This window comes from Polychytrium aggregatum, assembly GCF_025602895.1.
Source record: "Polychytrium aggregatum strain JEL109 chromosome Unknown BJ171scaffold_24, whole genome shotgun sequence".
Taxonomy (NCBI): Eukaryota; Fungi; Chytridiomycota; class Chytridiomycetes; order Polychytriales; genus Polychytrium; species Polychytrium aggregatum.
In genome coordinates, this window is record NW_026516226.1 from 132,794 (window position 1) to 160,713 (window position 27,920).

Consider the following 27,920-nt stretch of genomic DNA (forward strand, 5'->3'; position numbering starts at 1 on the left):
AGGGTGCATTGGAATACCGCTTGGAGCAGAAACAATCGGCGGAATCACGCAACAGCGGTGACGTTTGTTCTGGCAATGAGCCCTGATTCGGCGAGATGCTCGGCCCGGACAAGACATCTACAGTGCATCCATATTGAAATGGGACGTCCTGTTTCGAGTTAAGGCCGATACTGGGACCTGAATACACCCACTGCCTACCGCTGCCATGACCAAACAGTATGCTCAGTGTCTGGAAGCCAAACGACTCGAATCACCCAAGTATCGAGACATTGATGCTTCACGGAACATGATGTCGACATGCCAGTCAATCGTCGCCGCAGGAAATCGACCCGACGGACTCAAGGGCTCACTCCCCAAGGACGAGAGACAATCGCACGGCTTGCTCACTGGGGCCTACAGTAGGTCAGCGGGCTTCAGATATCTGAACCCAGAAAGGGGAACTGCCCCCGTTTCTTTATGGATCTACTGATACAAGAGCATATTATGGTGCGCCAACAGGCGGCGGCAACAGGAGCGGCTTGTCACAGGATGCTTCCGATGGATTGGCATTCACAAAGGCTCGCATAATATCATCAAAGTCCTGCCTCTGTGGCAGCGGCATGTGCCAGTGCAAGATGAACTTGATGCGCTTGCTTCGGCGCAGAGGCGCTGATGTCTTGTCTGCTGTGGATGATGGCCCACCCGATGAGCCAGATGCACAAGACCTTCTGCCGGCTTGGCCGTCGCTCGACTTTGCTCGCTTCGAGGCCAGGGTCTCGGGCCTCGATCCGCCTCGAGATCTATCCCGCAGGCCCTTTTTGTTACTTCGCGGCACTGCAAGCGCACCCGATGGATTTGCTTGTCCCGATGTGGTCGCTGGTGACGAGGCCTGCCCCGGAGTCGATGTTGATATCGACGCTGCTCGAGATGACCGTCGCGGGAGATGACCCCCGTTGCCGATGTAGTAGCCAACGAGATGCTTGGACTCGATGATTGTCTGGACCCTCTGGCGAATCTCGCTACAGTACGTTTCCCAGTGCCGATGCGAAGGGTGTTTGGAGTCGGTCCCACCCGACGGCTGCTCGGGCTCGACAAGGGCATCCGAGAGAGTCGTCGGCACTTCGTGAACGAGAGACGGTGCATGGCTGTGAGCAGCTCCGGACTGGGTGCCGCTGTTGTGGAATTGCGAATTGATGAGGCTGCTCCTCTGTCGCTCGAGTTCCAGCTTCTGCCGATAGAGATGGTGCTGCAGAAGCTCTTTTTCTCGGTTCTTTGTCCTTCGCTCTATCCACTCAGGCTTGCGATGCCGGTGCTCATAAGCGGCATCCGAGCTATCCTCGATCTGATCGACAGGGGCATCCGGGCGGCATTGGTCAGCGGTTTGCTCGATGGTAACCTCACCCGAGGACAAGCAGACGACAGGAGAACGAGGTTCCCTGCTCGAAACATCGCTCCGGACCTCGGCCAGAGGACATCGGCTCGTCCTGACAATAACCAGACCGCAGCTCTTACCTCCGATCCAATGGGCAGACTCGCTGCCCGCCGGCCACTCCGGGTCCGGGGCTCACAAACCTCAAAGCCAGGGATGGCAATGTCCGCGGATTCAGAATCGGAATCCTTCGGCCGCCCAAGCGACGATGGAAGAGCCGGCTCGGGCGCCGGACGACTGCCGTTCAGACTCGCATAACTTTGACAGTGCTCGGAGAAACGAATGTTGCTGCTGCTCATGCTACTGCCGTTGCAAGCATCGTGGCCATATCGGTAAGAAAGACTGGAGGTGTCATTGTTGAGGTCGCTGGCACCGACATCGGCGGTCCGAGCTTGGGATCGCTCCGGAAAATCATCCGGTTGGTGAGGCGGATGCGCCGATAGAACTCGCAAGAGTGTACTGGCGGTGAGACGAGAGGAGTCTTCGATAGGGCAGCCAGGCGGCCGAGCAGATGAGGCAGCGAATGCTCAAGTTAGACGGCGAGCGGCAAACTATCCAGATGCATGGGGGTGTTCACAAGAGCTCGCTTCTGTGCAAGAGCCATGCACTAAAGCTCGGCGATCTCGGAGATGCAAAGTGGCTCGATGGGCCAAAGTGTTTTCCGGCTGTGCCAGCAGTTGGATGAACCAGAAAAATGTCGGGTGAGTGGGCAGAGGTTGGCGCACCTTCGACTGCGTCAGGCTCTGGCTGTGTGATCGTTGGGAGCGGTGCTGAAGCAGGAGGCGGCCCGAGGACTTTCAGGTCTTGCCGAGCAGTCGGGTGCTGCAGCCGTGTTGGCCGCTTGGAGAAGTCTGGTTCTGGCATGGTCTGGGGTGCTCCGGGATCGAGGTCAAGATGGGAAGGGCCATCGGAGAATGATCCTCTGATCCTTGCACGAAGGAGCATTCTGGACAACAGGCGACAAGGGCGAGCGAGCCCAGCTCCAGACCCTCAGGCGATGCGACTTGCAATGGGCAAAGAGGGCCGGCCGTCGGGATGCAGTGCCGGACGGCGAGATGCATTGCCGGACGCCCAGGCGGTCGCTGGACCAGCAGCGCAGAAAACAACCCGAGCTGCGGGCGAGGAAACCCACTGGGCCAATGGCTTTCTCTCGCCGTGTGGAGCGGCATACTCGATCTTGGACAGAGGGCCGTACGCAGATTGCCGTATGCAGAGTTCAGCGAGGCGTCTCGATGGTTTGAACGAAGCGGGCAAAGCGCCAGCATGATGCAGCGCGCAACATGATCACAGTGTGCAGGTCGATTGTGGAGACCTGAGAGCGACCGGTGGTGTTCACTCGGAGGCTGCCAAAGTGATCTGTTCTATTTCTTATGGCTTTGCTTGACGCAAGCATACCACATACTACATGTTCATGGAAACGGCTGTATTGTCCCGTTGCTTTCTGAATAAAGTGTACGAGCACCGCATGAAAAACACCATGCACAAAGGCCTTACAGGTTGAGCTTCTTGGCAAACTCGATGGCCAACTCGACAGCAGCATCAACCTTGCTGGCGTCGGTGCCGGCGCCTTGGGCAGAGTCGTCCTTGCCGCCGCGCTTGCCGCCAACCTGGTCGCTGACGACACTGCACCACTCAATGGCCTTCAGGCCCTTGGCGATCAGCGGCTGTGATGACAACGGCAGACTTCGGGTCAGTGTCCGCCATGGCGATGCAACAGGAATCCGTTCCAGCCAGGTAGAGAAGCCAGCTGCTCGTCCCCATGGCTCCAGCATTCAGGAGGCTCCGGTAGCAAATCACAACGCTTACCTTTCCAACAACACACTGGTGTGAGACCTTGCCCGAGTCGCCATCGACAGCGATCAGAAGGGCAGCCTTGTTGCCAAGACCCTTGACGTGGGCGATGGCCTGCGACAGAGCCTTGGTGTTGCCACCGACCGGGAGAACCTGGACAATGAACGACTCGTCGGGGTTCTTCTCAAAGAACTCCTTGACCCGATCGATAGACTCCTTCGACTCGCGGGCCTTGCGGGCCTTGTCGGCCTCATCGAACTTGGCCTTGATGGCGTTGAACTCGGTCTTGAGGTAGTTGCGACGCAGGACAGGGATGACAATCTCATCCAGCTCCTACGGAAACACGATGGTGGCCGAGTGAGATGGCGCGTTGCTGTTCGACCCAGAGTCCCGCGGCCGGTTGCCGCACGGCATCGCCAGAGCCCCGACTACTGCCCACGCAGCGCGACCGCTACCAACCTTGCCGAGGGTCTTCAAAGCCGTTTCGAGCGAGAGGCCAGAGAACTCCTTGAGCTCCTGGACGCGCTTGTCATACTGGTCGGCGAGCCGATGGACCTGGTAAGCATCCTCGCCGGTGACGGCAACGATACGGCGGATACCCTTGGCGATACTGGTCTCTTCGAGGACGGCAAAGCGCTTGATGTCCGAGGTCTTGGCAACGTGACTGATAGACAGAGGGCATAGCACATCAGTAAATACGCAGAAGCAGGCAATCGGCCAGCAACAAAATAGCCATGGACATGGCACAAATGACTTACGTTCCACCACAGAACTCGATCGAAGTGGTAGCCCATCGCGGGTGCGTGGAGTCAGCAATGATGTCGTCGATGCTGAATCCGACAGAGACAACACGGACGGGGTCGGGATAGACCTGAGCGTACGGCGATGTGTATCAGTCCAGACGGGAAATACTGCCATCAGTCGCGAGACCTACGAGAACAGCAAGCAGCACGGACGAGGCGCTCCGGAGGATGGCTCTTACCTCTCCAAAAACGGCACGCAGACCGTTGATGGACTTGGCAATGCTCAGGGGGACCTCCTTGACATACACGGTCTGATTCCTCTTGATGAACTCGTTGCAGATGGTCTCGATACGATCCAGCTGCTCGTTGTTGATGGCGGACTGGAAACGCACATTGCGATTAGACACGGCCATCCACACAATCGGCCGCCCGCACCATGTGGGGCCCCGTTGATGAACAGTTTGATTACATCCTCGTCACACTGCCTCAGGACGGCGTGTATCTCAGGCCATCCTTTTCTCCCCATTCATGACGGTGGCTTGACCCACCTTGTGAGAAAAGTCGAAGCGGAGCTTCTCATGCGAAACCAGCGAGCCCTTCTGATCGATGCCGTCGCCAAGCACCTCTTTCAGGGCAAAGTTCAGGATATGGGTTCCAGTATGGTTGTTGCGGGTTGGCCATCGGCGGAGCTATCCCACAGATACGAGGCATGGTTAATGGCGATGCGGTGTGGAGAGCCGAAACGACGCCCTTGGAACCAATACGATGCGAATGTCACACCAATGCGGCCATCTGATTCACCAAGCGATAGCCTACCTCGTCATAGCTGGCGAGCACCTCGTCATCGACCTTGACACTGCCATACTTGAGGTAGCCGACATGGAGAACATAGCCACCAAACACCTGGCAGTCCTCGACGGCAAACTCAAACTTGCCATCGACCGTCAGAGAGCCAATGTCGCCCTGTTGACCACCAGACTCGGCGTAGAAGTTGGTCCTGTCTAGAACAATGCCAAAACCAGCATCGAACGATTCCGAGTCAATGGCCTTGACGAACTTGTTCTCGGCGTAGATGGCCTTGATGCGGCCGGTGACGTTGCCGAGCTCTGCAGCGGGAAAGGGGTTGAATAGGGAGCACTCGGTCAGAACCTCTGCGCCGAACACGGTCGCACCGATACTGGTAGCCAACTCATCACACCGCCAGCCTTACCGTATTTGAACGAGTCGTCGGTCTTGGGAACCTTGAGCTTCTTCTCGAGCTCTCCGAGGGCGTGGACGTCGAAGGCAACAGCAGCACCCTTGTCGCTGGACTTTGAGGCCTTGGAGCGCTCCTTGGCCTTGCTCTGTTCGTCCAGGAATTCATTCTCGTTGATGCTAAAGCCGATTTCTTCGGCCATCAGGCGAGTGAGGTCGACAGGGAAGCCATAGGTATCGTACAGGCGCCAGACATCGGCACCGTTGATGATGGTGCTCTTGTTGCTCTTGGTTTTCTGGACACAGGTCTCGAAAAGCTTCTCGCCGCGGTCGAGGGTCTTGGCAAAGCTCTGCTCCTCCTCAGCGAGGATCTCCTTGAGATCATTGATGCGGTAGGTGATTTCGGGGAAAGCCTTGCCCTGATTGCCATCAAGCAAAAGAGAGACGATGGGTTTCAGTCCAAATGGCCGAGCAAGCGGCCGTTACGGTTTCCAATGCCTCTCGCGCGCGGCTAGAGTCGTCCAGATGGGGCACGCACCATATCAGCGACCAGAGTATCGACCAGGCTTGGGAAAAAGTGGCCAATAGGGGTGTTGAACTTCTTGCGGACATAGCGAGCACCACGACGCAGGATACGGCGCAGGACGTAACCGCGACCTTCGTTCGAGGGCACGCCGCCGTCGCTGATGGCAAAGGTCAAAGTGCGAATGTGGTCGGCAACGACACGGTAGGCAGTATCAAGGCCATCGACATCGTCAGCACCAACGTTGCCCTGATAAGGCCGGGCGCCGGTGAGCTCCTGGATCTTCAGGAACAGGTTGGAGAAGATATCGGTGTCGTAGTTGGACAGCTTGTTTTGCAAAACTGAGGTCAGGCGCTCAAGACCCATGCCAGTATCGATATGCTTGTTGGGGAGGGGGCGGAGCGAACGATCGGGCTCGCGGTTGAACTGCATAAAGACCAAGTTCCATATCTCCAGGACGTTGGGATCGTCCTTGTTGACGAGATCAGCAGCGTTGCGGCCGCCAATTCGATCGTAGTGGAGCTCACTGCACGGGCCGCACGGTCCTTGATCGCCCATTTCTGTTGTTAAGCGAAGACAACGTCTGGGATCAGCTCCATCCTTTGACCACACGGCAAGAACAGCGACGGACGGCAAGATGGAGGCGATGTGGAAACCAATGACAAATATCGGCACGCCCAGTCGGCTGTGTAGCCAGGGATATGATTTCCAGAGACGCCATACGATCGGAACAATCGATGCGCCCTTGGTTCGATCTGCCCCGCTGCCCCGCTGTCCCGCTGCTCCAGTCGGTGATACTTTACCCCAGAAGTTATCCTTGGCGTTGCCAGGGATGATGTGATCAGGAGCGACACCAATGTCGAGCCAGAGCTGCTTGGCCTCCAGATCAGGGGCAAGGCCGGTGGCCTTGTCGCCACCAAAGTAGGTGACATAGAGCCTGTCCCTATCCAGCCCATAGACCTTGGTCAGCAGTTCCCAGGCCATGGCAATGGCTTCTGTCTGTAATGTATAGAAGAGAAAACGATCACAACGGCTGAGTGACCAAGCTTCCAGTCTCGAAAGAGATCCTCATGGCATTCACCCGCCTCTCTTGTCACAGCAATCCAAATTAGGCCACTGCCACGGCTGATGCAACACTGGGCATTACCTTGAAGTAGTCACCGAACGACCAGTTTCCAAGCATCTCAAAGAAGGTATGATGGTACACATCCTTGCCGACGTCGTCGAGATCGTTGTGCTTGCCACCTATTCAACAATGCAAACCCGATAACTGAGATAAGTGGTTACGTTTCAAGATCAAGAGGACTTCCAGGATCTGGGGGGGGGGCTTCGATGATCGGAAAGCGGAGGAACAAAGCGGGCTGATCAAGGGCACAGGCGACATGCGACAATCATCTGCGCAAATCGCTACTGATCCCCGTGAGATCAAGCGTCCAGGTAACAGATAGGAAGCAGCTTGTCGCCCCGACGACGAAAGATCAGCAAATGCTGGGTCAGCTCGAGACGTTACCGGCTCTGATGCATTTCTGGGTGTTAGCAGCGCGCTTCCACTTGTACATGTCCGAGTTGGGATCGGCAGTGCCGAGGAAAATGGGCTTGAACTAAGGATGTTCGGATTGGCAGGGATCGAGATAGCGCACCGCCAGGCGGGCATGATCCCCAGTAAACGCAATGATCAGGACCAATGGGATTTGGAATGTCTGGCCAATCATGCTCTCGGTATCAATGGCTCAGCGAAGCCCAGATCACGGATCGGACCAGGCGCAGTGCTTTTGTTGCCTTACCTGGTTCATGCCCGAATTGGCAAACAGCAGAGTCGGGTCATCGTGGGGGATGGTTCGAGACGAAACCACGTTGATATGGTTGTGCTTCTCGACGAAATAGTTGACAAAGGTATCGCGGACCTTCTGGACAGGCCAGCCGTTGAAGGGAGCGTTTGACTTGTTCGAGGGCATTGCAGAAAACCGTCTGGGCAGGGGCCGAGAGAAGAAGGAGGCAGAAGCGATCGAGGTCCGGCTAAGAGCAATCACCACCGAGCGAATCGTGTTCATAGGAGGGATGGGGATCTAAAAGCGAAAACCGCAACGAGGGCAGCCAAAAGGCCGGCGGGAGCGAGAGACGAGAGCGCCGCGAGACGGCAGCGAGACGGAGGCGGGAGAGAGCTGCGCGTCGTGGCGCAGCGGTGGCTCACCGGACTCAATGGACGCCTTCCATTCTCGGCAGGCTCACGGCGATCGGGGACCAATGGCGTGCGTGGGGTGCGTGACACGGGCAGGCTCGTGAGCCGCCAGCAAAGCCTCGTTGCTGGCTGGCTGGCGAGCAACACTGCGACAGGCGGACACATCACTCGACCGCTGCGAGCCGCCGGAGAAGGGCCCGAACGAGGCAAGCCCGGCCTGGCGCGTGCGATGACGACGAAGTGAAGCTCTGTGTGTATTGGCGCAATTGGCTGGGGCCAAGCGCATGGGATATGACGAGAGTGGGAGGGAAGCAAACAGCCCAGACCTCGCAGGATCGATCCAGACTTTGGAGTGAAAGAAAAATAACGGAAGCGGCGCATCAACCCAGGCATCGACCGCGGCCCTTCGTTGGGAGATGGGGATGGGACTGTGTCTGCGTCGCCGGCGGGGATCAGTCATATCAGTCATATATCGGAGTTGGCGGATAGACAATCTCCTTGGATTGTGGGGTATTGGTCGGCGCAGGCAGCTGTTTGGCCTGCACGAGGTATTGCAGGCAAGCCTGCAAAATAGAGGAGGGCGCGGGAGCGGGCTGGTTGAACATCGCAAGGGCATTTTTGTTGTCGACGTTGAAGGCCGTCAGCCGGACCAGATCCATCAGCGGGTCAAGCGCATCGAACTGGCGGGTGCTGAGATTGTAGAGAGACTCGCGAAACTGATGGCGGGTTTCGAACAGGAGATTCCATCCAAACCCAGCAATGGTCTCGAACAGTCGCTGTTCGCTGATTCTGTGGGCGGCGGCGATGTGAGCGAGTGCGGTATGCCCAAAGTGCATGCGCTATCACACAACCCCGACACCGTGCCGCTGCTCTTGGCGCTGAGAACGCCATTTCCGGCACAACTTACTGGCTCTCGGCACTGACAGCGTGGAAGACAAACTTTTCGACGGATTCAGGGGATGTGCAGATGGTGGCGACCATCTGGGCAACGTGGTCGACACAGTCCATGTTCAAGTCGACCATACTGAGGTGCGACGGTGTGGCCTCGACGGAGATGCATCCTTCGATGTAGTGCCATATGAAGCAGTCAGGGTCACACGCTGGATTCGCAAGTGTCGCAGAGCAGTCCAGTTGAGCCGCGGCGGTGGGGCAGTGGTGTGTTACAATAGGGAACACGGGACAGCGTGAGCGATTAGAGGAGGTCTCCATTCCGGTCAACCGATTGTCAAATGAGCAACGTCCATAGGAAAACATGTGTCGCTGGCATGGGCAACGAGCCCGAGCCGGTCGATCGCCGAGAGCACAAGCCCACACGCGCTTACACCTCGACAGACAAGAGCACGCCATCTATCCATGCACTATGAGCACTGCTTGTGGTGCGATGGCAGACACCTACCTCCCCATCGGCTGTCTCCAAGTACTATTCCCAGGCGGATGATCGAGGACGGGATGCCGCGCTGGCGAGCCTGATCCAGCAGCTGCTCTGATACCCACTTGGTCTGGTTGTAGCCTCCGGATATTCTCCATTCGTGATAAATCCGTTCTTCGTAAAAGACACCGTTCCGGCCCTGTGCGAGGAGCGGCAGCACACCCGTGGTCGATATGTAGTGGATCACTTTCAGGTGATGCGTCGACGCCAGTTGCAGGGCAGCCATGGTGCTGCCGACGTTGACGGCCATAAGGATCTCGTACGAGTGGACCCAGTGGACAGTCTCAGCGTTGTGGATGATCATGTCCACATCCTCGGCGAGGTCTGCCCAGACGGATTGAGGGAGTCCCCAGGCGATGGCTGCAAGGTCGGCATAGTGTGCCTCCACCCGATCCCAGATCTGGAACCGGGGACGGAGTTGGTCTCGCGAGTCAATCATACGCTCGAATGCAATCCGACGGAGGGTCGAAAGCGCTGTTCCATTCCGCTCGGGTTTGGTAGCGACGAGGCAGACAAAGCGCGATTGTGGAAGCTTCCATGCCAGCTCAAAAAGCAAGAAAATACCAAGGAGCGAATCGGCTCCTGTGAGCAACACGGAGCGTGGCTCGTGCGGAAACTCGAACGGGGGCAGTCCGACGCTCGAAAACACGGGATTGTTCAAACGGTCGACTTCCTTGGTAAGGTTGAATTTGCAGCCATTGAAAGGCTTGCTGTCGATAGTATCCAGAATCAAACGGGCGATGCTGAGCGGGGTCGCACCGTTTGACACAAGAATGTGCGGCGGAATCTTGACGCCAAATTCGTCGCGGAGCTTCAGCGCCATCTGAACGATGGTAAGGGAATCAAATCCGATCCCAGAAAAGAAATAGTTGCTGGTCGCATAGTAGGAATTGCCCAAGATTTCCGCGCCCATCTCCGCGATCTTCAAAGCTGCGCGATTCACGGGCTTGTCCAGGGCCGGGATAGGTGGGTAGTACACCATCATGCCAAATTCCTCGGCCGAATCGGCTATTTCCTTGAGGCGGCAAAGATTGCGCTTGCCGCACTCGATGTACGGGAGCTCTTCCATGGAGATGCAGTTGTGCAAAGGCACGGTGCCTACATTTTCGAGCACAAACAGGTTCTCGACCATATCGAGGGCTTCCCGGGGCTTTAACTTGGCCTTGGAGCCAGAGGATTGGCTGGCGACGTAGATGAAGACAATCTTCATGCTGGTGCTCAGAACAAAGGCACAGTCGGTGATGACCGATCCCAGCTTCTCAAGCACCGTGCTCTGGAGGGTGTCGAGATGAACATAAACGCCGTTGATTTTGACTCGGTGGCCAAATCTGGGAGGATTCAGAGGAACGAGTTGGAAAGAATGCTGCATCACGGTGCTTTGCGATGACGGCGTATCGGTGATGGTCTCTTTGCTGGGACTGAGCTGCGCCTGTTGACGACGACTGCAGGCCCAGCGCCCAATCCCCAAAGCCTCCTCAGATAAACGGCCGACTCAACCTCGCGCCAGCGACCGAGAAAGTACTCGAGCGAGAGTGAGCCAGTGTTGCTTACCTCCCGACGACTGTGAACTCGTTGTCGGCTACCAGTTCGACCTCGTCCATGGTGCAGAGCCGCGGTGAGCGATCTTCAAAGAAACCAAAGGCGGCAAACGGAGCGCCAGCGTCGACCTTGTCGAATGGATACTTTTGCGCAATCGGATCGGTTGGATCCATTACGAGACAAAGCACACCCCTTCGACCGACAGCAGGATCGATCCTGTCCCCTTGATCATCCAGGAGCGCACAGTGCACGGTTGGAGAGTTGAGAACATAGGTGATCTTTTCGGGAAGCGGGTCGAAGGGGTGGATAATACAGCTGCCGGCAGCGCCGATGATCGTACTCTACATAGAAACCGATCATCGTTTGGCAAGATTGGGCATCGTTAGAGATTGTTGGGCTTTGTTCGGCATTGAGCGAAGGTGTTCAAGATCGTTCAAGTTTGTGCTGATGTTTCATCCTGCGGGCCAGCGGCAGGACAAACACGCTCGAGCATAGAGCAGTTATTTCAAAGGCAGCGGCTGGCTCACCTCGCTTGATGCATATATAAGCGAGAGCGTGGCATTCGGGAACATGGCCCGTACGCGAGCGACAAGAGATGGCTGTATCATTTCCGAGGAGATCATAACCGATAGAACCGATGTCCAGAGCCGCTTCTTGTCGGCCTTCTCAGCGTAAGCAAGAAGAAGCTTGATATAGGAAGTTGGCTGATTTTGATGGGGGCAGCGGTGATTGTCAGCACGATCAACACGAGGTCCACCAGTGGCAGAGGCAGGGATCTGTGGCAAGATCCAAGGCAGGGAGGGAAGGCACCATGGCAAGTCGACTCGATCAAAGCACGGCTTACTGCAAAAAACTTTTGCACGCCAGAATCCAGAAGCTGGACAGTCTCCTGGACTTGATCGAGAATATGGCGCGTGGGCTTGGGGAACCAGAGACAGTTCCTGCAGTTGGACGCAATGGTCATGAGGACCGTCGTGGCCGAAAACGAGGGTGACTTGAGACCCCACGAGTGAGTAAGTGAGTAAGTAAGTAAGTGAGTAAGTGAGTGAGTAAGCTGGCAAACGCATGCCCACGATATAGGGGCAGCAGGCATCACCCAGTACCAAACTCGGAGGGGAGCTTGTCACGAAATATACCTGCACCACCGTTTGGGATCGGTACATATCAGCAAAGTAGCAAAAGCAGTCGCTGGGCTTGGAGTAGAGGAATCTGAGGAGCAGAGATGTTTCCCAAAACAGCGCCATTAGCCACGCAGGTGGGAGTTGGGAGCAGCAGACGCTCATGCGCTGCTGGACGGAAGGATATGAGTATGGGCACTGTCTGCATGGGCTTACGTCTTGGGAATGCCTAGGCGTCCATTCGATGCGGCGCAATGCGATGCGAAGGATCAAGAGGAAGGTATAAGTGCCAGATGGACTGCTACTGAAACACCATAGCGGCTGCGGTTGCATGGGGCATCAAAGGATTTGCCACCCTATCTCGGTGAGATCAGCCAACCACCCCCGCATACACTAATCGCCAGACGTCCTCGAGCCTCAGACTGAGAGGTCCTTACCAGTGCTGCCAGAGGTGCTGAGGTATCCCAGAGAATCTTGCAGCGGGGAACAGACGCCAAGCGACGGTGCTGGAACGACGCATGAAGGGAAGGAGTCTGCGGCTACGAGCTCGACACCGGCGATGGGCTCGGGACGAGCATGGCGGTACAGAAGGAACTTGATTCCGTGCCTGTCGTGCGCCAAGCGGTTATAACACCGAGCGATGAAGGCCAAACTTTGTGAGCCCAGGACAGGACAGAACGGGATAGGACATGACGACACAGAGCATCGGGCAAAGAACCCACCGCTTAACAATGGCACTCCGAACAGCCGGTGGCCAGTTGAGTCCAAAATTGATCGTTTTCCTGCACGGGGTTCGCCAGTCCCCAGGAGAAGGGAGTGGGAAGCGATGAAATCAGCCAACACAAAGGGTTACAGATCCAACAACCGGGGCGGCGGCCTCGACCCACACACACATGGCGGTAACTCTGCCCGTTGTCCGCATGACCCCCAGGGAGAAATGCCAGCGATATCGCCCAGAAACGCGAGGGAACAGGGGATAACACTGCAACGGCTCGGTCTGGTTGCCGCAAAGATCCTCGGGGCTCCAGAGCTTTGGCTGCTGAGCATGACGATCTCGAGCAACCATCCCGTCCTCTCTGTCTCTGTTGCTTTCCGGTTGTCGGAACAACACCTACTTGCCAAGAATCCAGACGGCATAGGTCGAGTACACCCAGTATTCCTCGGGCTCGACATGCAGGGCAACAACGCCCGAGTCCTGGGCCCACCCCCGAAGCGACTTGAGGCCGTTGGCGATCGAGTACGCACGGCGCCAGACTTCGCCGTAGTTGATGTACTGTGGGGGCACGCTTTCGTGGGTGCGGATGGCTGGGCAGCCGGGCTCGTTCGAGGCCAGCTCAACCAGGGCTTCGAGAGGATGGACCCAGGCAGTTGGGAAGTCGGCCCCAGGGAGCGGGCTTGGCAGCTCGCGGATGGGGAATGAGTCCATGGCCTTGCTCAGGTTGTGGCGATCGAGCCTGAAGCTCTCTTTGGTGTCGGGCTCGGGCAGGCGCGGCGCTGGTAGTCGGGGATAGCCCAGCGAGCAATGGAAGCAGCTCAGAAAGTTCATGGCGAAGCAGCGAAGGATTCAGGAGGGTCAGGGAGGGAGAATGGTTGCCCTGGCCAAAGGCTGGTGAGCGGGCGATGGGCGATGGGCGATGGATAGAGACGCCAGGACGGGTGGACCCAAGGCTCCTGTCGCCGGAGGGGGCAGATGCTCGGGAGAGACAGGAGGATCGAAGCCAAGAAGAGCGAACGCCAAGAGCCTTCGAAGACAGACCGATGCTGGCTGGGTGGCAGCCCCCCCGAGTACCACCAGATTGTCGCAGGATGGGGCCGTATTCGTGACCCGGCGTCTCCTGCACTTTTTGCTTGGGGGCGACTGCAGCAAGGGCCCGGGGAAGACTGGGCAGGGCTGTACATCCGTCAGTGCGCCAATGCACAACCGCCCGTGCGCATCACATGCACAGCAAGCGCTTGTGTCCATCAGCCCCCCGCTCAGTACCGCCGCCTGCGTCGCTTGGCAAGATCGTCACAGTGTGTTTGGCAGCTGGCCTTGCCACCCACAGCCGAGAGGGCGACGGCGACCTGGCTGGTTGGCCGAAAAGGGTGTCGCGGCACGTTCTTGCCTTGGCGATGGGTGCGACAAAATGCGCAGGACAGGGCCCGTCGACCCAGCGGAAGCGCAAGAGCAAGGGCAAGCGAGGAAAAAATAAGGGGGGGGAGGCGTTTGTTCGCGGTGCTGGCAAGGCGCCCCAGAACCGCGCTCGGTTGGGATGGTCATCCCGCCACAGTCCAGGACGAGGACGAGAGGAATCGCAACGAGCAATGTATTTGAACAATGACCACGCCGGTTTCAATTGCGAGCGGGAGAAACATGGTCCACAGACGCAATCGCGACTGTTTCTACACACTTGGCCGAGGGATGAATGGAGGGAGAGGGGAAAGCAATCAAGAGAGACACAGACTGGGGAACAAAGGAGGGCGGCGGCAGACGGGAGAGCCATCCAAAGACAAATCGCAGGTTGAAAAGGGGGGTCATGACAGCAGTTCAAAGCGGGGTACACAACATGTCGGGCCAAGGCGCGCCAGGGGGAGAAAGGAGGGAGGAGGGAGGGAGCAGGGCTACCGAGATCGCAGGAAGGCAACACAAAACTTTGCAAAGGGGCGTGGCGGGGAGAAGGGAGGAAGGCGATAGGATCGTTGACAGAGTTTCGGCGGTGTTTTTTTTTTCGTTCGTTCGTTCTTTCTTTCTTTTTGTTCATCATTCGCCATTCATCCCGGTCGGTCATCGGTCAACCAGCTTGATTCTTGAATCCATTCGGCGATGCACCAAGCAGCATTGGAGGCAGTTGATGGAGGTAATAGGGACGGGGTCTCATGGCACAGCCTCGTCAGGACAGCCACGCAATGCAGGCGTTGGCTTGCAGCCGCAGTGGCGATCGAGTTGCGTTCGCGTCTACATCAGGTTGTGCGACTCGTTCCGGACGGGGATGACGAACGTGGTGGAGCTGACGGGGCTGGTGGGAGTTGAAGCAGAGGGTACAGGCGCGGTACTCAGGCCAATGACGGCTGCGGTAGCCGACTGCTTTCGCGTCGGGATGAAGGGCGTCATGCCAAAGCTATCAAGCACTTCGTCGACGATGCTGTCGTCCTCGTTTTCCTGGCTTTCGAGGGCCAAAATGTGATCCATGACGACCTGATCATCCGCCGAAATCTCCCGCCTACCCCGCTGTGTTACAGCAGAGCCGGTGTCGGCAGTGCCTGTGGCTGGACGCACCACAACGTTACCGATAATGGGCGCAGTGCGGCCAGACACGGAGGGGCTGTGTCGGAGCGAGACTTGGGATCGTTTCGAAAGCCCCGAGTCTAACTGCCGCTGTGCAGAGCCATTCTGTGCTGGCAGGAGAGGATTGGCAAGGTCGACAGGGATGGCCCCGTCTTCAAGAACGTTCTCAGACGAGCTTGCCGAGCCGCCTGTGGCTGTGGCACGTCCATCTGTGGGGGGAGGCAAAAAACCCATAGAAGGTGAAGTCCAGTTGCTTGCGGCAGTTCGAGTTGGGATGGCTGGGGTGGGTATCGTCGGGGTCCCCGGCGCTCGCCCCGACCGCGAGGGAGGGGGTGCAGGCGCCGGCTTGCCGGCTGAATTGACAGTCGAGGCGGCATTAGCGGCATTAGCGGCACAAACAGCGCCAGCAGTACCAGCAGCACCAGCGGTGGGGACAGCAATATTGGAGCTGGAGGGAACGGCTCGGATCGGAGAAGCTGTGGTGGGTGTGGTCTGCAGCGGACTGTCAAAGATGATATCGACGGACCGCAGTGTTTCGGAGCTGATGGAGGGATTCAAGGAAATGGGTGAACTCGGGGTAGCCGCGGCGTAGGATTCATATGGCATCGGGAGCAAGGTCTCCCAGTTCAGAGCAAAGATCTTGAGAAGCGCACTGTTGATGTTGAGGGCGGGCGAGAAGATGAGCTGGAGATTGGAGATGGTCATTTTGTTGATGGCGCACTTTTTCTGCACTCTATCTAGATGCCGGCCTATGTAGTGCAGGAGCGTATAGTTCTCGATGGGCAGTCTGGCTGAGAGCTTGCGGACCCGCTGAACGACTTCCTGCATGTCCGACACATCGTCGCCCTCTCTTGCACTCGTATTCATGAAGATTTGTGAGAACTCGGGATGAAGCTGCTTTGTGAGAACAGGTTCGGGAACTGAAGCGGGAGGACAATAAGGTCAGCACAATCGTCTGCACACCCAGCAAGCAGCGGACCGGGATATCTGTATGTGCAGTCCGTACAACTGGGGCCGGGATATCAGCACGACGAAGCATCAAGAGTAAACGACTTTCCCCCTCGAACAAGTGTACAATGCGGGAGTCATGTGGTGTCTGTGACCAGATGAGGCAGACAGCCAAGCATGCGGAAAGGTGAGCCAGAACGTGTGGATACATACGGGACCGGAGGTACAGCTTCAGCAAGGACGCTACATCACTGGGGTTGCTGCTGCTTGGGAGCTGGGCATCAGGTTGCTGTTCAAACACGCTTTTGAGCTTGTTGATGTTCAAGGACGAACCAGGCACACGATAGATACCCTCCTCTTCGAGACCTGTAGATGATGCAGGAGAAAAGCCCATGACGAGAGGACAGACCAAAGGGGACAGTGCATGGTCAGAAGCCAAGCGGCGACGGAGAATGTACGGAGTGTACAGATCGTACAGATTGTACGGATTGTACAGCTTGTCAGCGTGTCAGCGTGTCAGTATCGATTTAGGGTGTTCCGACAGATGGCAAGAGGCTTGCCAAGAGCAGGTCACGGCCGAGGGCGAGGAAAAAGGGAAGAGGATGCATCGAGCTAGGCCCAAGAGCCCGGCCTCGAGATACAGACCATACTGCTCCACAAACTCGATGCAGCGATAGACCACAGTCGGGAGGAATACCGAAGGCGACGGCCTGGAGACTTCGACAACAAGCTCGAGACGCTCTCCAAAGATGGCCTGAAGAACCGAGGCGCCGTTGTTGATGCTGTGATCGCGATGCTTGAAGTCGAACTCTGGAAACAGAGACTGAGTGAGTATGGACGGGAGGAGACTGTGGGTTCTCGAATCTCAGCGGAGGACATTGGGATTGGGATGATGAGAAGGGTTGTCGCCATCGGCAAGAGCGACAGAGCACGAAACCACCGTTATTGTTGAAGGGGGGGGGAAATCGGCCATGAGGCACCGCCAGATGCCGACATGGAGTAAAACAGGAGAGCGGACAGACTCGGCACCCACCCTTCATCTTGGCGAGTGCGCTGGCGATATGGCTCTGCTTGGCGACGGAATAGGTTTCTTTGGCGATGGCGCCGATGTTGGACGAGTACTCTTTTGCGATGGCAGAGAACTCGGCGGTGCGCTCAGCAGCCCGCTCGGCGGCTTTGGAGGACCAAACGGACGACTGCTTTACAACCTGGCCTGCCTTCTCTTTGACAAAGTTGGCAAAATGATGGCGAGGAGGCCCGCCGCCACTGCTGGCCGAAGATGTTGGGGTCACTGAGGGGAAGGTGTCGGATTCCGGGAGCGTCCGGAGGGAAGGGCGACGGCTGCCCTGAGACTGGAGATAGTTGGCCAGGGCCGACGACGATGGGGCCGATGTCGATAGTTTGGAGGCCGAAGATGCAGGCGGCACCAAGCCGGACTGAGAGTCGGGGATGGGGATGGCTTCAGAAGGATTCGTATTGGACATTGGGGCTGAGACGGGATGAGATCAGATCGGGGAGGAGCGAGAGGGATCAGGAGGCGATAGAAGAATCGATCGCTTGATCGATCGACAGGGAGACGGGCAACGCCGACAGACAGAATATATAGAGAGGGATAGACAGACGAAGAGAGGCAACAAAAGCGGCCAAGAACGCTCGGCAGCCGGCAGACCGAGACAGACGACAGAGTGAGGCCGACAAGACAGGGCCAAAGGACGACCGAGAGCAGGCCGGGCGGCGGGCGGGGGAGCACTGGCCGGCACGGAGGCGAGAGCCCGCGACAGGGCGCAGGCCCGCGCGGCGCGCCGAGAAAGGGCCCGGTGCGAGCGCGCGTGGGACAGGGCGCGTGGCGCCGCTGTTACTGTGGCGGCTGTTACTGTCGATGTTACTGTGGCATCGCCGTTGTCGCTGTGGCATCGCTGTTGTCGCTGTGCCTTTGCTGTCGACTGACCATTCGAGCCGCGCTCGTGCGAACGCCCAAACAGGAAGCGCCACTGTCACAACGGCCATGCGAGTCGCACACGCACACACAGCAGCACTGGCCTACAGAAACTGCGGCCCACTCTCCGCTCGCTCTCCGCCGCCCTCCCCCACTCCGCCCCAGAGCCTCCATTCCAGCAACACGGCCCATCGTCGCTCGCCATGGCATTCCATGACCTGGCATGGCCCGCCTGGGCGCTTTTTGGCCGGCAAAACTCGCCAGCAATCACGCCATGCCCATCCCGATTCGAGCAGCACGGCCAGGGCCAAGCTGCACCGTCCGCATGCCTACAGGGACCAGACCCTGCGGCGCCTGCTTCCGCCAGCGATTGCGGGCCGCCCCCCCAAACATCCAACCATATTTTGAGCCCACAGCTCGCCGGTCTGGCCAAGCGCCTCGTTTGCACATCGCCGTCTGTTGATCTCGCATTCACCATGGTAAACAAATCCACGATTTACGTGGTCGCCATCCTGCTGACCCTCCTGGGAGCCACGTATTATGTGGCCAATACAATGGACTCTCATATCCACGATCTCAAAGTCAAGACGGACGAACTGATCCGGCTGCCTGTGTCGGCCTCGGTCGATAGCCTCTTCAAAGACTTTCTCAAGCTGAAGGATGACGACTACGAGAGAATCTCCAAGCTGCTCGATGATCACGGCGCCTCCGAGCACGATATGATGGAGGACCACATCAAAACCGTTTTGGCAGAGATTCGAGAAATGAAGGGCGCGCTCTCGGAGATCACCAGCGGAAAAGTTGCCTCGAAAGAGTCTAGCGAGGTTCGGCTCATTCTCCCCCCCCCCGCATGCTGATCACGACGAGGGCGAATGTGCTCCCTCTCTCCATCGGCGCCCACTCGTTACTCTATTCAGCGCTTTATTGATCATAAATCGCCCCATTTCTTCAGAGGAGCACAAAACAAGCAAAGCCCCCCAAGAAAAATGCATACGGATTCTATGTCACCAACGACGAGTACGCCTGCGCTGCGCTGATCATGGTTCGCACTCTTCTGAACACCGGCCTTCGCCCGGGTGTTGAGATCTTTGTCCTGGTCACCAGCGACGTCTCCGAAAAATACATCAGGAAGATGAGGAAGATGGGAATGGTTGTCAAGCCCACCACGCGTCTGGAGGTCACGGCCATTGGCGACACGCCAACCTGGTGGAAGCAGAGTATGACCAAGATGAACATCTTCAATATGACCGAGTACGACCGCATCATCTTCCTTGACGCCGACGGATTCGTCCTCAAGAATATGGACAGCCTCTTTGATCTGCCGCCCTATTTTCTCTATTCTCCACGCGCGACCTACGTCACGGACAAACAGCCGTGGATGAACGCTCAGATGTACATTATCAATCCGGCGCAGTGGATCTATGACAAGCAGATCCACGTCTTTGAAGAATACGAGTCTCGAGGCGAAGTGATGTACGATATGGGTACGTGACTCCTCAGTCCGTCTGACAACGCCGAGCTGATCCGATCACCCTATCGAGCGACTGCATCGATCGAGCATCCTTTGACATCCATACGATCTTGGGATTTACTCTGTTGAAATTGACGCGCCTCCTCTTGCAATCCCTGGTATATGCTCTGGACAGATATCACCAACGTAGTATTCCGCCACTCCGCAGCCATCTTGCCCGGATACTACGTTGTTCTCAACGGCGTCCTCATGGAGCCTCCGGGAACCCACATCGGGTTGATCGAGGGATTCACCGTCGAGGATGTCATCCGGGAGGCCTTTGTGGTGCACTTTGTAGAAAAGCACACTGGGGGATGTGAGTATCACGAACGACAGGAATGGAGTGCTGAGCCACAAAGGGACTGTACTGAATTCCATTCCATTTTGTAGACGGAAAGCCATGGCACGACGATAGGACCTTCAAGGACCGACCCAAAGCTTATCCGATTGCGCACGACATCTTCCGCAAATGGTGGGCCTATCAAGATGAGTACTGTTTCTCAGATTACTAAGCGGAAGAAACTCTCTCCAGGAATTGAAACGAGAGGATGTGAAGTCATGGCCAAAATGAGGAATATGAATCGATTGGACAAATGGGACGGAATGCGATTGGGGAGAAAACAATGGGCCGAGGAGAGAACTGGGAGGAAAGGGAAATGGCCATACGACAAAGAGACAGCCCCAAATGACCAATACACAATACACACCATGGGTGACCGAGATTCGAGCGAGAGTGGAGACGACGCACCATGGACACCATCACAGCCATCACAGCCATCACAGCCATCACAGCCATCACAGCCATCACAGCCATCACAGCCATCACAGCCATCACAGCCATCACAGCCATCACACCATCACAGCCCGCATTGCCCATCCGATATATTGACATCCCGCAAAGGCGCGAGCCGGTTCTGTGAAGAGGAGTGCTTGCGGGGAACGAGAGTGTGGGACTGGCGGATGTGCTTCCGAGACCGTCGCTGACGAGGGGATGAGCCAGCCGGCAAGGGCCGGCTCAATCACAATACACATCCGAGGAAGTGGGAGTGGGGTCGAAGCAGAAAGCGATGGGTTTTGCCACGTTTGGACCACAAAGGCGACGGCATGAGACTGAAAGAGGAGCAGGGCACGGGGAGGGAGGGTATGGAAGACATGGAAGACCTGGGCGAGTGAATGGACAAGCAGATGAAGGAGTATAAGGAGTAAAGGCAAGAATGAATGGACGAGCGAGTGGACGGGCGCATGGAGGAGTGAATGGAGGAGTGAATGGAGGAGTGAATGGAGGAGTGGATAGAAGGGAGAGGGAAGGGGAGCGAAGGGGAAGGGGAGCAGAGGAAGAGAGAGGCGTTGAGATTGGTGGCGATTGGTGGCGATGATTGTGGCGCTACTTGTGTCACGATGATAGTTTGGTCATGAAGGCTGTCGGGTTAATGCAGACAACAACTCCGCATTGGTCCAGTGGCTAGGATTTCTCGCTCTCACCGAGACGGCCGGGGTTCGATTCCCCGATGCGGAAGACATGCCTTCTTGGCTCAGTTGGCAGAGCGTCTGCCTAGTAAGCAGAAGGTCACCAGTTCAATTCTGGTAGAAGGCATTTTTGCTCGCTTTTTGCTGTCCATGCTGTCCGTGCTTCGATCTGTCTGCCACTGATCGCTCGCTCGTCTCTCTGCATGCTCTGATGCTCTGATGTTCTGGTGTCCCTCAGCCCTGTGCTGCACACTCAGTTCTGTATCCTCCATCATCCATCATCCATCCTCCATCCTCTCCCCTGTACACTCTACTCTGCTTTCCCACTGTCGGTCTCGGTTTCGGCTCCAGTTCTTCCGCTGTGATGTGTCTGTTGCTCCGTTGCTCCGTTGCTCCGTTGCTGACCCGGGTGGTGGTGCTGCATTATACCGCCAGCAGTCCATCACCACCCGGTCGTGCCGTTGCCCTGATCTCGGCCGACCCTGCTTTCTTTCTGCTGCCGCACCATTCCATCCAGCGTCGCCCTGCTCCACTCTGGCACCTCAGCCACACTTTAATCCCCAATGCTTGTCATTGCATCTTCATCGTCTGCACCCAGTAGCTCGGGTGTGACTGTGCGGCTGCACTCTCTCGATATCGAATCTGTTGTGTCTCGCCTGCCAGAGTCATATACCCTGATTTTGCTTCGTCAATAAGGACCGATGGTGTAGTGGTTAGCATGCCAGCCTTCCAAGCTTGCGTCCCGGGTTCGAATCCCGGTCGGTTCATCTTTTTGCCCCATTCCCATCGCACCTCACCCCAATCTCTCACTTCATGTTTCTGCACCTTGCGTCTGTCGCCCATCCCCAACTCGCCGGCCCACCGACCAACCCGCAGAATTCGCGGCTCATCGTCGCTGCAACACATTTGCTTCATCGTCGCCACTGCGACCCAACACCTGTCCCCGGCATCAATTCGTTCTGTCCCTGCGATATCGCCATCCCCCAACTCATCGTCGCACCTTGGTTGGCTGCCCGCTGCTGTTCTGCCAATATCGGATTGGCTCTGGCTATGGCGCATCATTCGTTCTTCCCCGGACCGGTCCACTGCGAGAGTATTTTGCAAAAACAGACAGCATCGGCATTGCCTGCGACGCCCTCCATCCTCGGAATTGTCGGATCCGCTGGAGTCGCATCCCACTTTCAGACTTCCTCGAACTTGACTGCGACTGGCCCTTGGCCACACTCAGTCACACTCGGTCTCAATTCACCATGGACCGAATCTTTGTCTGCGGCACGGGCCAGCATGAGAACCCGACTGCTCACTGTTGCAGAAACCCCTCCACCTCCACGTCCCACCGATATGGAGTACGTCCCGCCTCGATCCCAGGCTCCAAAGGACTGCCCGCTCCTCGTCCCTTCCGCGACAGTCCTGTCTGAGGCAGTTGCACTCAGGCGTGGTGGACTCGCTGCTGCAGCCCGTTACTATTCCACACATCCATTTCGGTATCATCTCCATCATCTGCGAATCACTTCATCGATGCGACCCTCGATCTGGCAATCAGTATCCGTTCCATCAGCTTTGCTGGTCCACTCAGCGATGCTCACCACTCATGGCTAACAATTGGACGAGATTGTGTGTCGACCAGGGACAGATCGGTTGATCCCAGGAACAGGGCCGCTGCCATTCAACCAGCGAATTGCTGCGACGCTGATTACTACGACAACAACTGTTGCTGTGGTTGTCGGTGCCTCGTCGGCTGAGACAAGCTGCTCGTTGGAGTCGCAATCAAGATCATGTGGTGCATGCCTGATTTCCCCATAATGAGTGGACTTGCACTTGCATTTGAAGCTGTGGCTGGGAAATCCACGGCTGTTTGGTGGGCAGCTGGAGGTGCGAGGCTATGTAAGAGTGAGAGGCTGCTGCGAGACTTCAAATGCGGCTCGACATCGATCGGGACGATGGCAGTCGGTTCCGTCGGACGATGGATCAGCCAAACTCAACCTCATGGACAATGGTGCGTTGGTGATGCAGTTGGAGGGATGCGTGGTGGCAGAAGCCGACACAGGCTCAGAGAGCTTGATGAGTGGGTTGGTCCATATCATCCGTGAGGCCATATGTATGAGCACAAATCGGGGAGCTGGCCGAGTCAACTCGAGGGATGGCGAAGCTGGTATTTCCACAAGATCGAGTCGATTGTGGTGTGGGTTGGGCGATCATCAGTCGAAACCATATTAAGGCCAATACTTGTCGACACACAAGTGAGTGCTACTGATAGTCGGCACGAGCAGTCGGACTCAAGCAGCAAATAGCAGGAGGCGAAATGTGCGAGTAAAATGGAGGCGGAGATGCAACGATGGAGTAGCACCGACAATTGGAACATGGCGACTTTGATGGGAATGTCGGAGTGGATGTTGTGGCACCGTGGGTACAGATTGGGTGGAGCGGATGTGGGTTGTATCGGGAAAGGTGATACTGCATATGAGAGTGATGAGGAATGATGACAGCACCGAGAGTTGAGAGTGATTCGGAGGATAGTCAACAGAGCCATCGAAGCAAGGAGCAGTGAGACAGTGGAACGATGAGAAAATGAATGGAGACGACAAGCATTGGGGATGAAAGTGTGGCTGAGGTGCCAGAGTGGAGCAGGGCGACGCTGGATGGAATGGTGCGGCAGCAGAAAGAAAGCAGGGTCGGCCGAGATCAGGGCAACGGCACGACCGGGTGGTGATGGACTGCTGGCGGTATAATGCAGCACCACCACCCGGGTCAGCAACGGAGCAACAGACACATCACAGCGGAAGAACTGGAGCCGAAACCGAGACCGACAGTGGGAAAGCAGAGTAGAGTGTACAGGGGAGAGGATGGAGGATGGATGATGGATGATGGAGGATACAGAACTGAGTGTGCAGCACAGGGCTGAGGGACACCAGAACATCAGAGCATCAGAGCATGCAGAGAGACGAGCGAGCGATCAGTGGCAGACAGATCGAAGCACGGACAGCATGGACAGCAAAAAGCGAGCAAAAATGCCTTCTACCAGAATTGAACTGGTGACCTTCTGCTTACTAGGCAGACGCTCTGCCAACTGAGCCAAGAAGGCATGTCTTCCGCATCGGGGAATCGAACCCCGGCCGTCTCGGTGAGAGCGAGAAATCCTAGCCACTGGACCAATGCGGAGTTGTTGTCTGCATTAACCCGACAGCCTTCATGACCAAACTATCATCGTGACACAAGTAGCGCCACAATCATCGCCACCAATCGCCACCAATCTCAACGCCTCTCTCTTCCTCTGCTCCCCTTCCCCTTCGCTCCCCTTCCCTCTCCCTTCTATCCACTCCTCCATTCACTCCTCCATTCACTCCTCCATTCACTCCTCCATGCGCCCGTCCACTCGCTCGTCCATTCATTCTTGCCTTTACTCCTTATACTCCTTCATCTGCTTGTCCATTCACTCGCCCAGGTCTTCCATGTCTTCCATACCCTCCCTCCCCGTGCCCTGCTCCTCTTTCAGTCTCATGCCGTCGCCTTTGTGGTCCAAACGTGGCAAAACCCATCGCTTTCTGCTTCGACCCCACTCCCACTTCCTCGGATGTGTATTGTGATTGAGCCGGCCCTTGCCGGCTGGCTCATCCCCTCGTCAGCGACGGTCTCGGAAGCACATCCGCCAGTCCCACACTCTCGTTCCCCGCAAGCACTCCTCTTCACAGAACCGGCTCGCGCCTTTGCGGGATGTCAATATATCGGATGGGCAATGCGGGCTGTGATGGTGTGATGGCTGTGATGGCTGTGATGTCTGTGATGTCTGTGATGGCTGTGATGTCTGTGATGGCTGTGATGGCTGTGATGGCTGTGATGGCTGTGATGGTGTCCATGGTGCGTCGTCTCCACTCTCGCTCGAATCTCGGTCACCCATGGTGTGTATTGTGTATTGGTCATTTGGGGCTGTCCCTCTGTCGTATGGATCTACTCAACATGGGACACTCGGTTCCCAACGGCCGAACTAGATTATCGCCATGGTTACCATTTCGATCCATTGCCCAAGCCTTTCTCTGGCAATGTCCAAGTAGAAATCAGTCGGATCTCTCTTTTCAATGTGTCCGCTCAATGCTCGCTCTGCGTTCGCTTGCCGGATCTCGATCTGGCCATCTCCCTCCCGATCATCCCTTCGCTTCCGATCGTTCCGAGCTCCCCTTTCTTCACGCTTGAGCGCCCTTCGTGGTGCCACTGTATGTGCCTTCGACTGGCAGTCCCGGCCTTCACACCATCGTCTCAGACATTCGTTTTTCAGAGCCAGCCACGATTGCCCCAGACCTGTCCTGCAATCCCCTTCCCAACATCACTTCAAAATGACCTACGATGGAGAGTCTCATCTCGTGTCTACACACGTTAGCACCACATCCACCGCCTCAGCCCAGCCGCCCGTCGATCCGCTCGGTCGTCATGGCCACGAGCTCTACCCATTCCGTCTCGACTCCGGCGAGTTGCCATCGCTCGAACAACTTCTTGCTTCGATCCGGTTGCGATTTGAGGAGCGTTCCACCTTGCATGCCGGCAACCCCCCTTTGAAACTCGGACTGCTGGTTGGTCGGGGCACCGATACTTCGTCGTGGTGGCTCACACCAATTCCTTCACCCGTCTCCAAACACTCCTCTAACAATCATATAAACGCATACCCGGTTCTCTGGGTTTGCTGCGACCGATTCGGCGGTGCATTCGGACGTGCACCAGTCATCTCCCGGCCTGAGCTTCAAAGCGAGTCTGAGTCTGGGTCGTCGAAACCAGCACTTCACCCGGCTCAGAGCACTGTTGAATCGCTCCCGCCGCATCTCTGGATGGATTTCAATTCCACGACTGCTCTCGCTCAGATTCCGCCCAACTTTTTCGATGTCATAGCGGTCGACTGGTCCACTTGGCGATATCTCAGGCCCGCCGATCTCGACGTCATTACGGAGTGGACTCGGATCCTCAAGCCGTGCCGGGCCCTCAGTTCACCTTCTTCCCCGACAGGCGGTTGCGCACATCCTCCCGGAACATGTGGCTTCCTCTTCGAAGGCTCTGTCAGCAGCATTTGCTATCAGGGCATTCCACGGCCTCCCAATGCCGCTCCCAGTTGGCAGCAACTTGGTTTCGAGTACGACAACCCCAGCCATATCACTATTCCATCGTGGTGGGCGGATGTTCTCTCGAGCCTCTCCACCATTCCGGCAAACTTGCCACAGGCGACGCATTCCGGCGCCCCGCGGACAAAACCCTTGCGATCGCCGCTGCAGCGAGTGCTTGCTGCCACCAGCTCCCGATCTGTTTTGTCCATGCCTCGGACCATTATCCCAGCCCCGCCTCGGTCCATAGAACCGTCGCTAGAGGCTGCGATCAACCAGATTCATCCCTTCTTGGTCCCAAAATGTGCTGATCTTTTCACGAGCCATGGGTACTCCGTCACATTTCATTCACGCAGCGACAGCAACGCCTATCCGATACCCACTCGAGGAGTCATCGACTGTTGGTTCCAAGCCATCCGTCGTCCGAGTCCTTGTCAGACCCCCCAATAGATTCGTGCAGTCGATGGCCGACGCTTTCTTTTGTTCCGATCGGCCGCACGGTATTTGCGCTGGCTTGAGCATCATGTCCAATTTATTCCCCACATACAAAGCCGCGGTTTCATCGATATGATATCCTCGTGCTGACTCAGGGCCGTTTGTCGCTGGTTAGATGTTCTTATCGGCATTGGGGGTGGGGATGTCCTCCGTCGGCGACTGGGGGAGCTCAAAGTCGCCCTCGAGCTCTTGGTTGGCTCGCTTGGGGCGGACACATCGCACTTTGTCTGCAGAGCGGACATATCGGCGATCAGCTCGCAGGCATGGAGGGGGGATTGCTGTCGAGCCATGGTTCTGCAGTGCGGCTCACGGCCCGGCGACATACCTGCAACAATGCGGGTGCTGTTGACACCAGTCTTGGTGTTCTTGTAGTACTCGAGCTTGCCTTCGACGACAAAAATGGATCTAACATTTGATCGAGACGGGAGGTAGATGCCGTTAGACTCGCCACCCTTCCGTGAAGCTCACCGAGCGCCAGCCCGCATGCCGCAGAGACGTACCCGGGCAGATACTCTTCAAAGTTTTGCGGGAGGACTCTCCACGAGGGCCCACGGATGGCCTTGATGTTGTGCCACTGAGTCTCACGCTTTCCCAGTTTGCGAGTTTCAGTCACGATGTTGAAGAGATAGACTCCCTCGGAGCTTGGGTTCGAGGCGGCGACAGGCTCTTCGGACACATCGGCGGGATTTTCGCTTGGATCTTTGCCGTACTTGCTTGAGAAATAGACGGGTGCCCGAGGCAGGTTTCCGACGAGAATCACTCGGTTGTATCCTGTGCATCATCGCATTTGGGCGTGAGTCAGTATCCAACGGCACGAGCCGACCCAACGAAGCTGGGCAGTGGGCATGCAGCACGATCGTCGGCGGGTCGACTGTTGTTCTTACTGACCAGAAACTGCGGATGCCGAGAAGGACTGGCTTCCCGGTTTCGGGTTGTGTTAGTGGTTTGGTTCCATCAGAGCCACATCCTGGGCACGATCGCTGCGATCTGCTTGGATCGCCAGCAGGGATTCGAGCTCCAACCGCAGCGACAAGGCAGCCGAGATCTCTCGGGCACACATCGCGCGCTCCAGCGTCGATCCATTGCGTCTCCCAGAACCTACTCGGGCACCGAGCACGGGGGCTCGCACGGCGTTGGCGGCGTTGGCGGTGTTGGCAAGGATTCGGGCGAACATGGTGTCGTGTGGCCAGCAGCAGGAGCAGCAGCGACGGCGGGCTTGATGCCTGGCAACGGACGCGACGGCCAGACGACGGCTGCCTGTGCTGCGCACGCCCATTATTAATTAGCGTTGCTT

At 56.9% G+C, this 27,920-nt stretch overlaps 7 protein-coding genes and 5 non-coding genes across 12 annotated transcripts; 5 read left to right on the forward strand and 7 right to left on the reverse strand.

Moving 5' to 3' along the window:
• Positions 1 to 401: 401 nt before the first annotated feature.
• Positions 402 to 2,633, reverse strand: BJ171DRAFT_509654 (uncharacterized protein). Its single transcript, XM_053111412.1, has 3 exons — positions 2,134 to 2,633; positions 1,492 to 1,889; positions 402 to 1,321 (listed from the first exon to the last, which is right to left on the reverse strand). Exons 1-3 carry the CDS (start codon positions 2,351 to 2,353, stop codon positions 482 to 484), a joined length of 1,458 nt encoding a protein of 485 aa, XP_052965514.1. The 5' UTR covers positions 2,354 to 2,633; the 3' UTR covers positions 402 to 481.
• Positions 2,634 to 2,816: 183 nt separating this feature from the next.
• Positions 2,817 to 7,734, reverse strand: BJ171DRAFT_509655 (tRNA synthetases class II (A)-domain-containing protein). Its single transcript, XM_053111413.1, has 13 exons — positions 7,444 to 7,734; positions 7,170 to 7,260; positions 6,807 to 6,904; positions 6,463 to 6,658; positions 5,675 to 6,219; positions 5,153 to 5,555; positions 4,759 to 5,048; positions 4,491 to 4,631; positions 4,182 to 4,322; positions 3,958 to 4,070; positions 3,659 to 3,863; positions 3,215 to 3,532; positions 2,817 to 3,072 (listed from the first exon to the last, which is right to left on the reverse strand). Exons 1-13 carry the CDS (start codon positions 7,708 to 7,710, stop codon positions 2,899 to 2,901), a joined length of 2,982 nt encoding a protein of 993 aa, XP_052965515.1. The 5' UTR covers positions 7,711 to 7,734; the 3' UTR covers positions 2,817 to 2,898.
• Positions 7,735 to 8,071: 337 nt separating this feature from the next.
• On the reverse strand, positions 8,072 to 13,773 carry BJ171DRAFT_600000 (male sterility protein-domain-containing protein). The gene is made up of 11 exons (XM_053114973.1): positions 13,040 to 13,773; positions 12,647 to 12,706; positions 12,362 to 12,531; positions 12,141 to 12,153; positions 11,943 to 12,015; positions 11,651 to 11,800; positions 11,334 to 11,510; positions 10,819 to 11,147; positions 9,235 to 10,595; positions 8,746 to 8,938; positions 8,072 to 8,627 (listed from the first exon to the last, which is right to left on the reverse strand). Exons 1-11 carry the CDS (start codon positions 13,468 to 13,470, stop codon positions 8,300 to 8,302), a joined length of 3,285 nt encoding a protein of 1,094 aa, XP_052965516.1. The 5' UTR covers positions 13,471 to 13,773; the 3' UTR covers positions 8,072 to 8,299.
• A 1,086-nt stretch (positions 13,774 to 14,859) lies between these two features.
• BJ171DRAFT_475796 (uncharacterized protein) lies at positions 14,860 to 17,621 on the reverse strand (the record flags this gene model as incomplete). The annotated part of the gene is made up of 4 exons (XM_053108799.1): positions 14,860 to 16,109; positions 16,351 to 16,503; positions 16,783 to 16,947; positions 17,171 to 17,621. 4 exons carry the CDS (start codon positions 17,619 to 17,621, stop codon positions 14,860 to 14,862), a joined length of 2,019 nt encoding a protein of 672 aa, XP_052965517.1.
• Positions 17,622 to 18,338: 717 nt separating this feature from the next.
• On the forward strand, positions 18,339 to 20,300 carry BJ171DRAFT_509660 (nucleotide-diphospho-sugar transferase). Its single transcript, XM_053111414.1, has 4 exons — positions 18,339 to 18,897; positions 19,026 to 19,557; positions 19,720 to 19,899; positions 19,974 to 20,300. Exons 1-4 carry the CDS (start codon positions 18,550 to 18,552, stop codon positions 20,093 to 20,095), a joined length of 1,182 nt encoding a protein of 393 aa, XP_052965518.1. The 5' UTR covers positions 18,339 to 18,549; the 3' UTR covers positions 20,096 to 20,300.
• Positions 20,301 to 21,027: 727 nt separating this feature from the next.
• Positions 21,028 to 21,099, forward strand: BJ171DRAFT_t141. The gene has a single exon. It is a non-coding gene; the product is annotated as a tRNA-Glu (tRNA).
• Positions 21,100 to 21,104: 5 nt separating this feature from the next.
• BJ171DRAFT_t142 lies at positions 21,105 to 21,177 on the forward strand. Its single transcript has one exon. It is a non-coding gene; the product is annotated as a tRNA-Thr (tRNA).
• Positions 21,178 to 21,745: 568 nt separating this feature from the next.
• On the forward strand, positions 21,746 to 21,817 carry BJ171DRAFT_t143. The gene has a single exon. It is a non-coding gene; the product is annotated as a tRNA-Gly (tRNA).
• A 2,242-nt stretch (positions 21,818 to 24,059) lies between these two features.
• On the reverse strand, positions 24,060 to 24,132 carry BJ171DRAFT_t167. Its single transcript has one exon. It is a non-coding gene; the product is annotated as a tRNA-Thr (tRNA).
• A 5-nt stretch (positions 24,133 to 24,137) lies between these two features.
• On the reverse strand, positions 24,138 to 24,209 carry BJ171DRAFT_t166. Its single transcript has one exon. It is a non-coding gene; the product is annotated as a tRNA-Glu (tRNA).
• A 721-nt stretch (positions 24,210 to 24,930) lies between these two features.
• On the forward strand, positions 24,931 to 26,661 carry BJ171DRAFT_143943 (uncharacterized protein). The gene has a single exon (XM_053105721.1). The coding sequence runs from the start codon at positions 25,124 to 25,126 to the stop codon at positions 26,579 to 26,581; it is 1,458 nt and encodes a 485-aa protein (XP_052965519.1). The 5' UTR covers positions 24,931 to 25,123; the 3' UTR covers positions 26,582 to 26,661.
• A 76-nt stretch (positions 26,662 to 26,737) lies between these two features.
• BJ171DRAFT_582941 (uncharacterized protein) lies at positions 26,738 to 27,800 on the reverse strand (the record flags this gene model as incomplete). The annotated part of the gene is made up of 5 exons (XM_053114222.1): positions 26,738 to 26,853; positions 26,952 to 27,031; positions 27,127 to 27,397; positions 27,511 to 27,520; positions 27,729 to 27,800. 5 exons carry the CDS (start codon positions 27,798 to 27,800, stop codon positions 26,738 to 26,740), a joined length of 549 nt encoding a protein of 182 aa, XP_052965520.1.
• Positions 27,801 to 27,920: the final 120 nt, after the last annotated feature.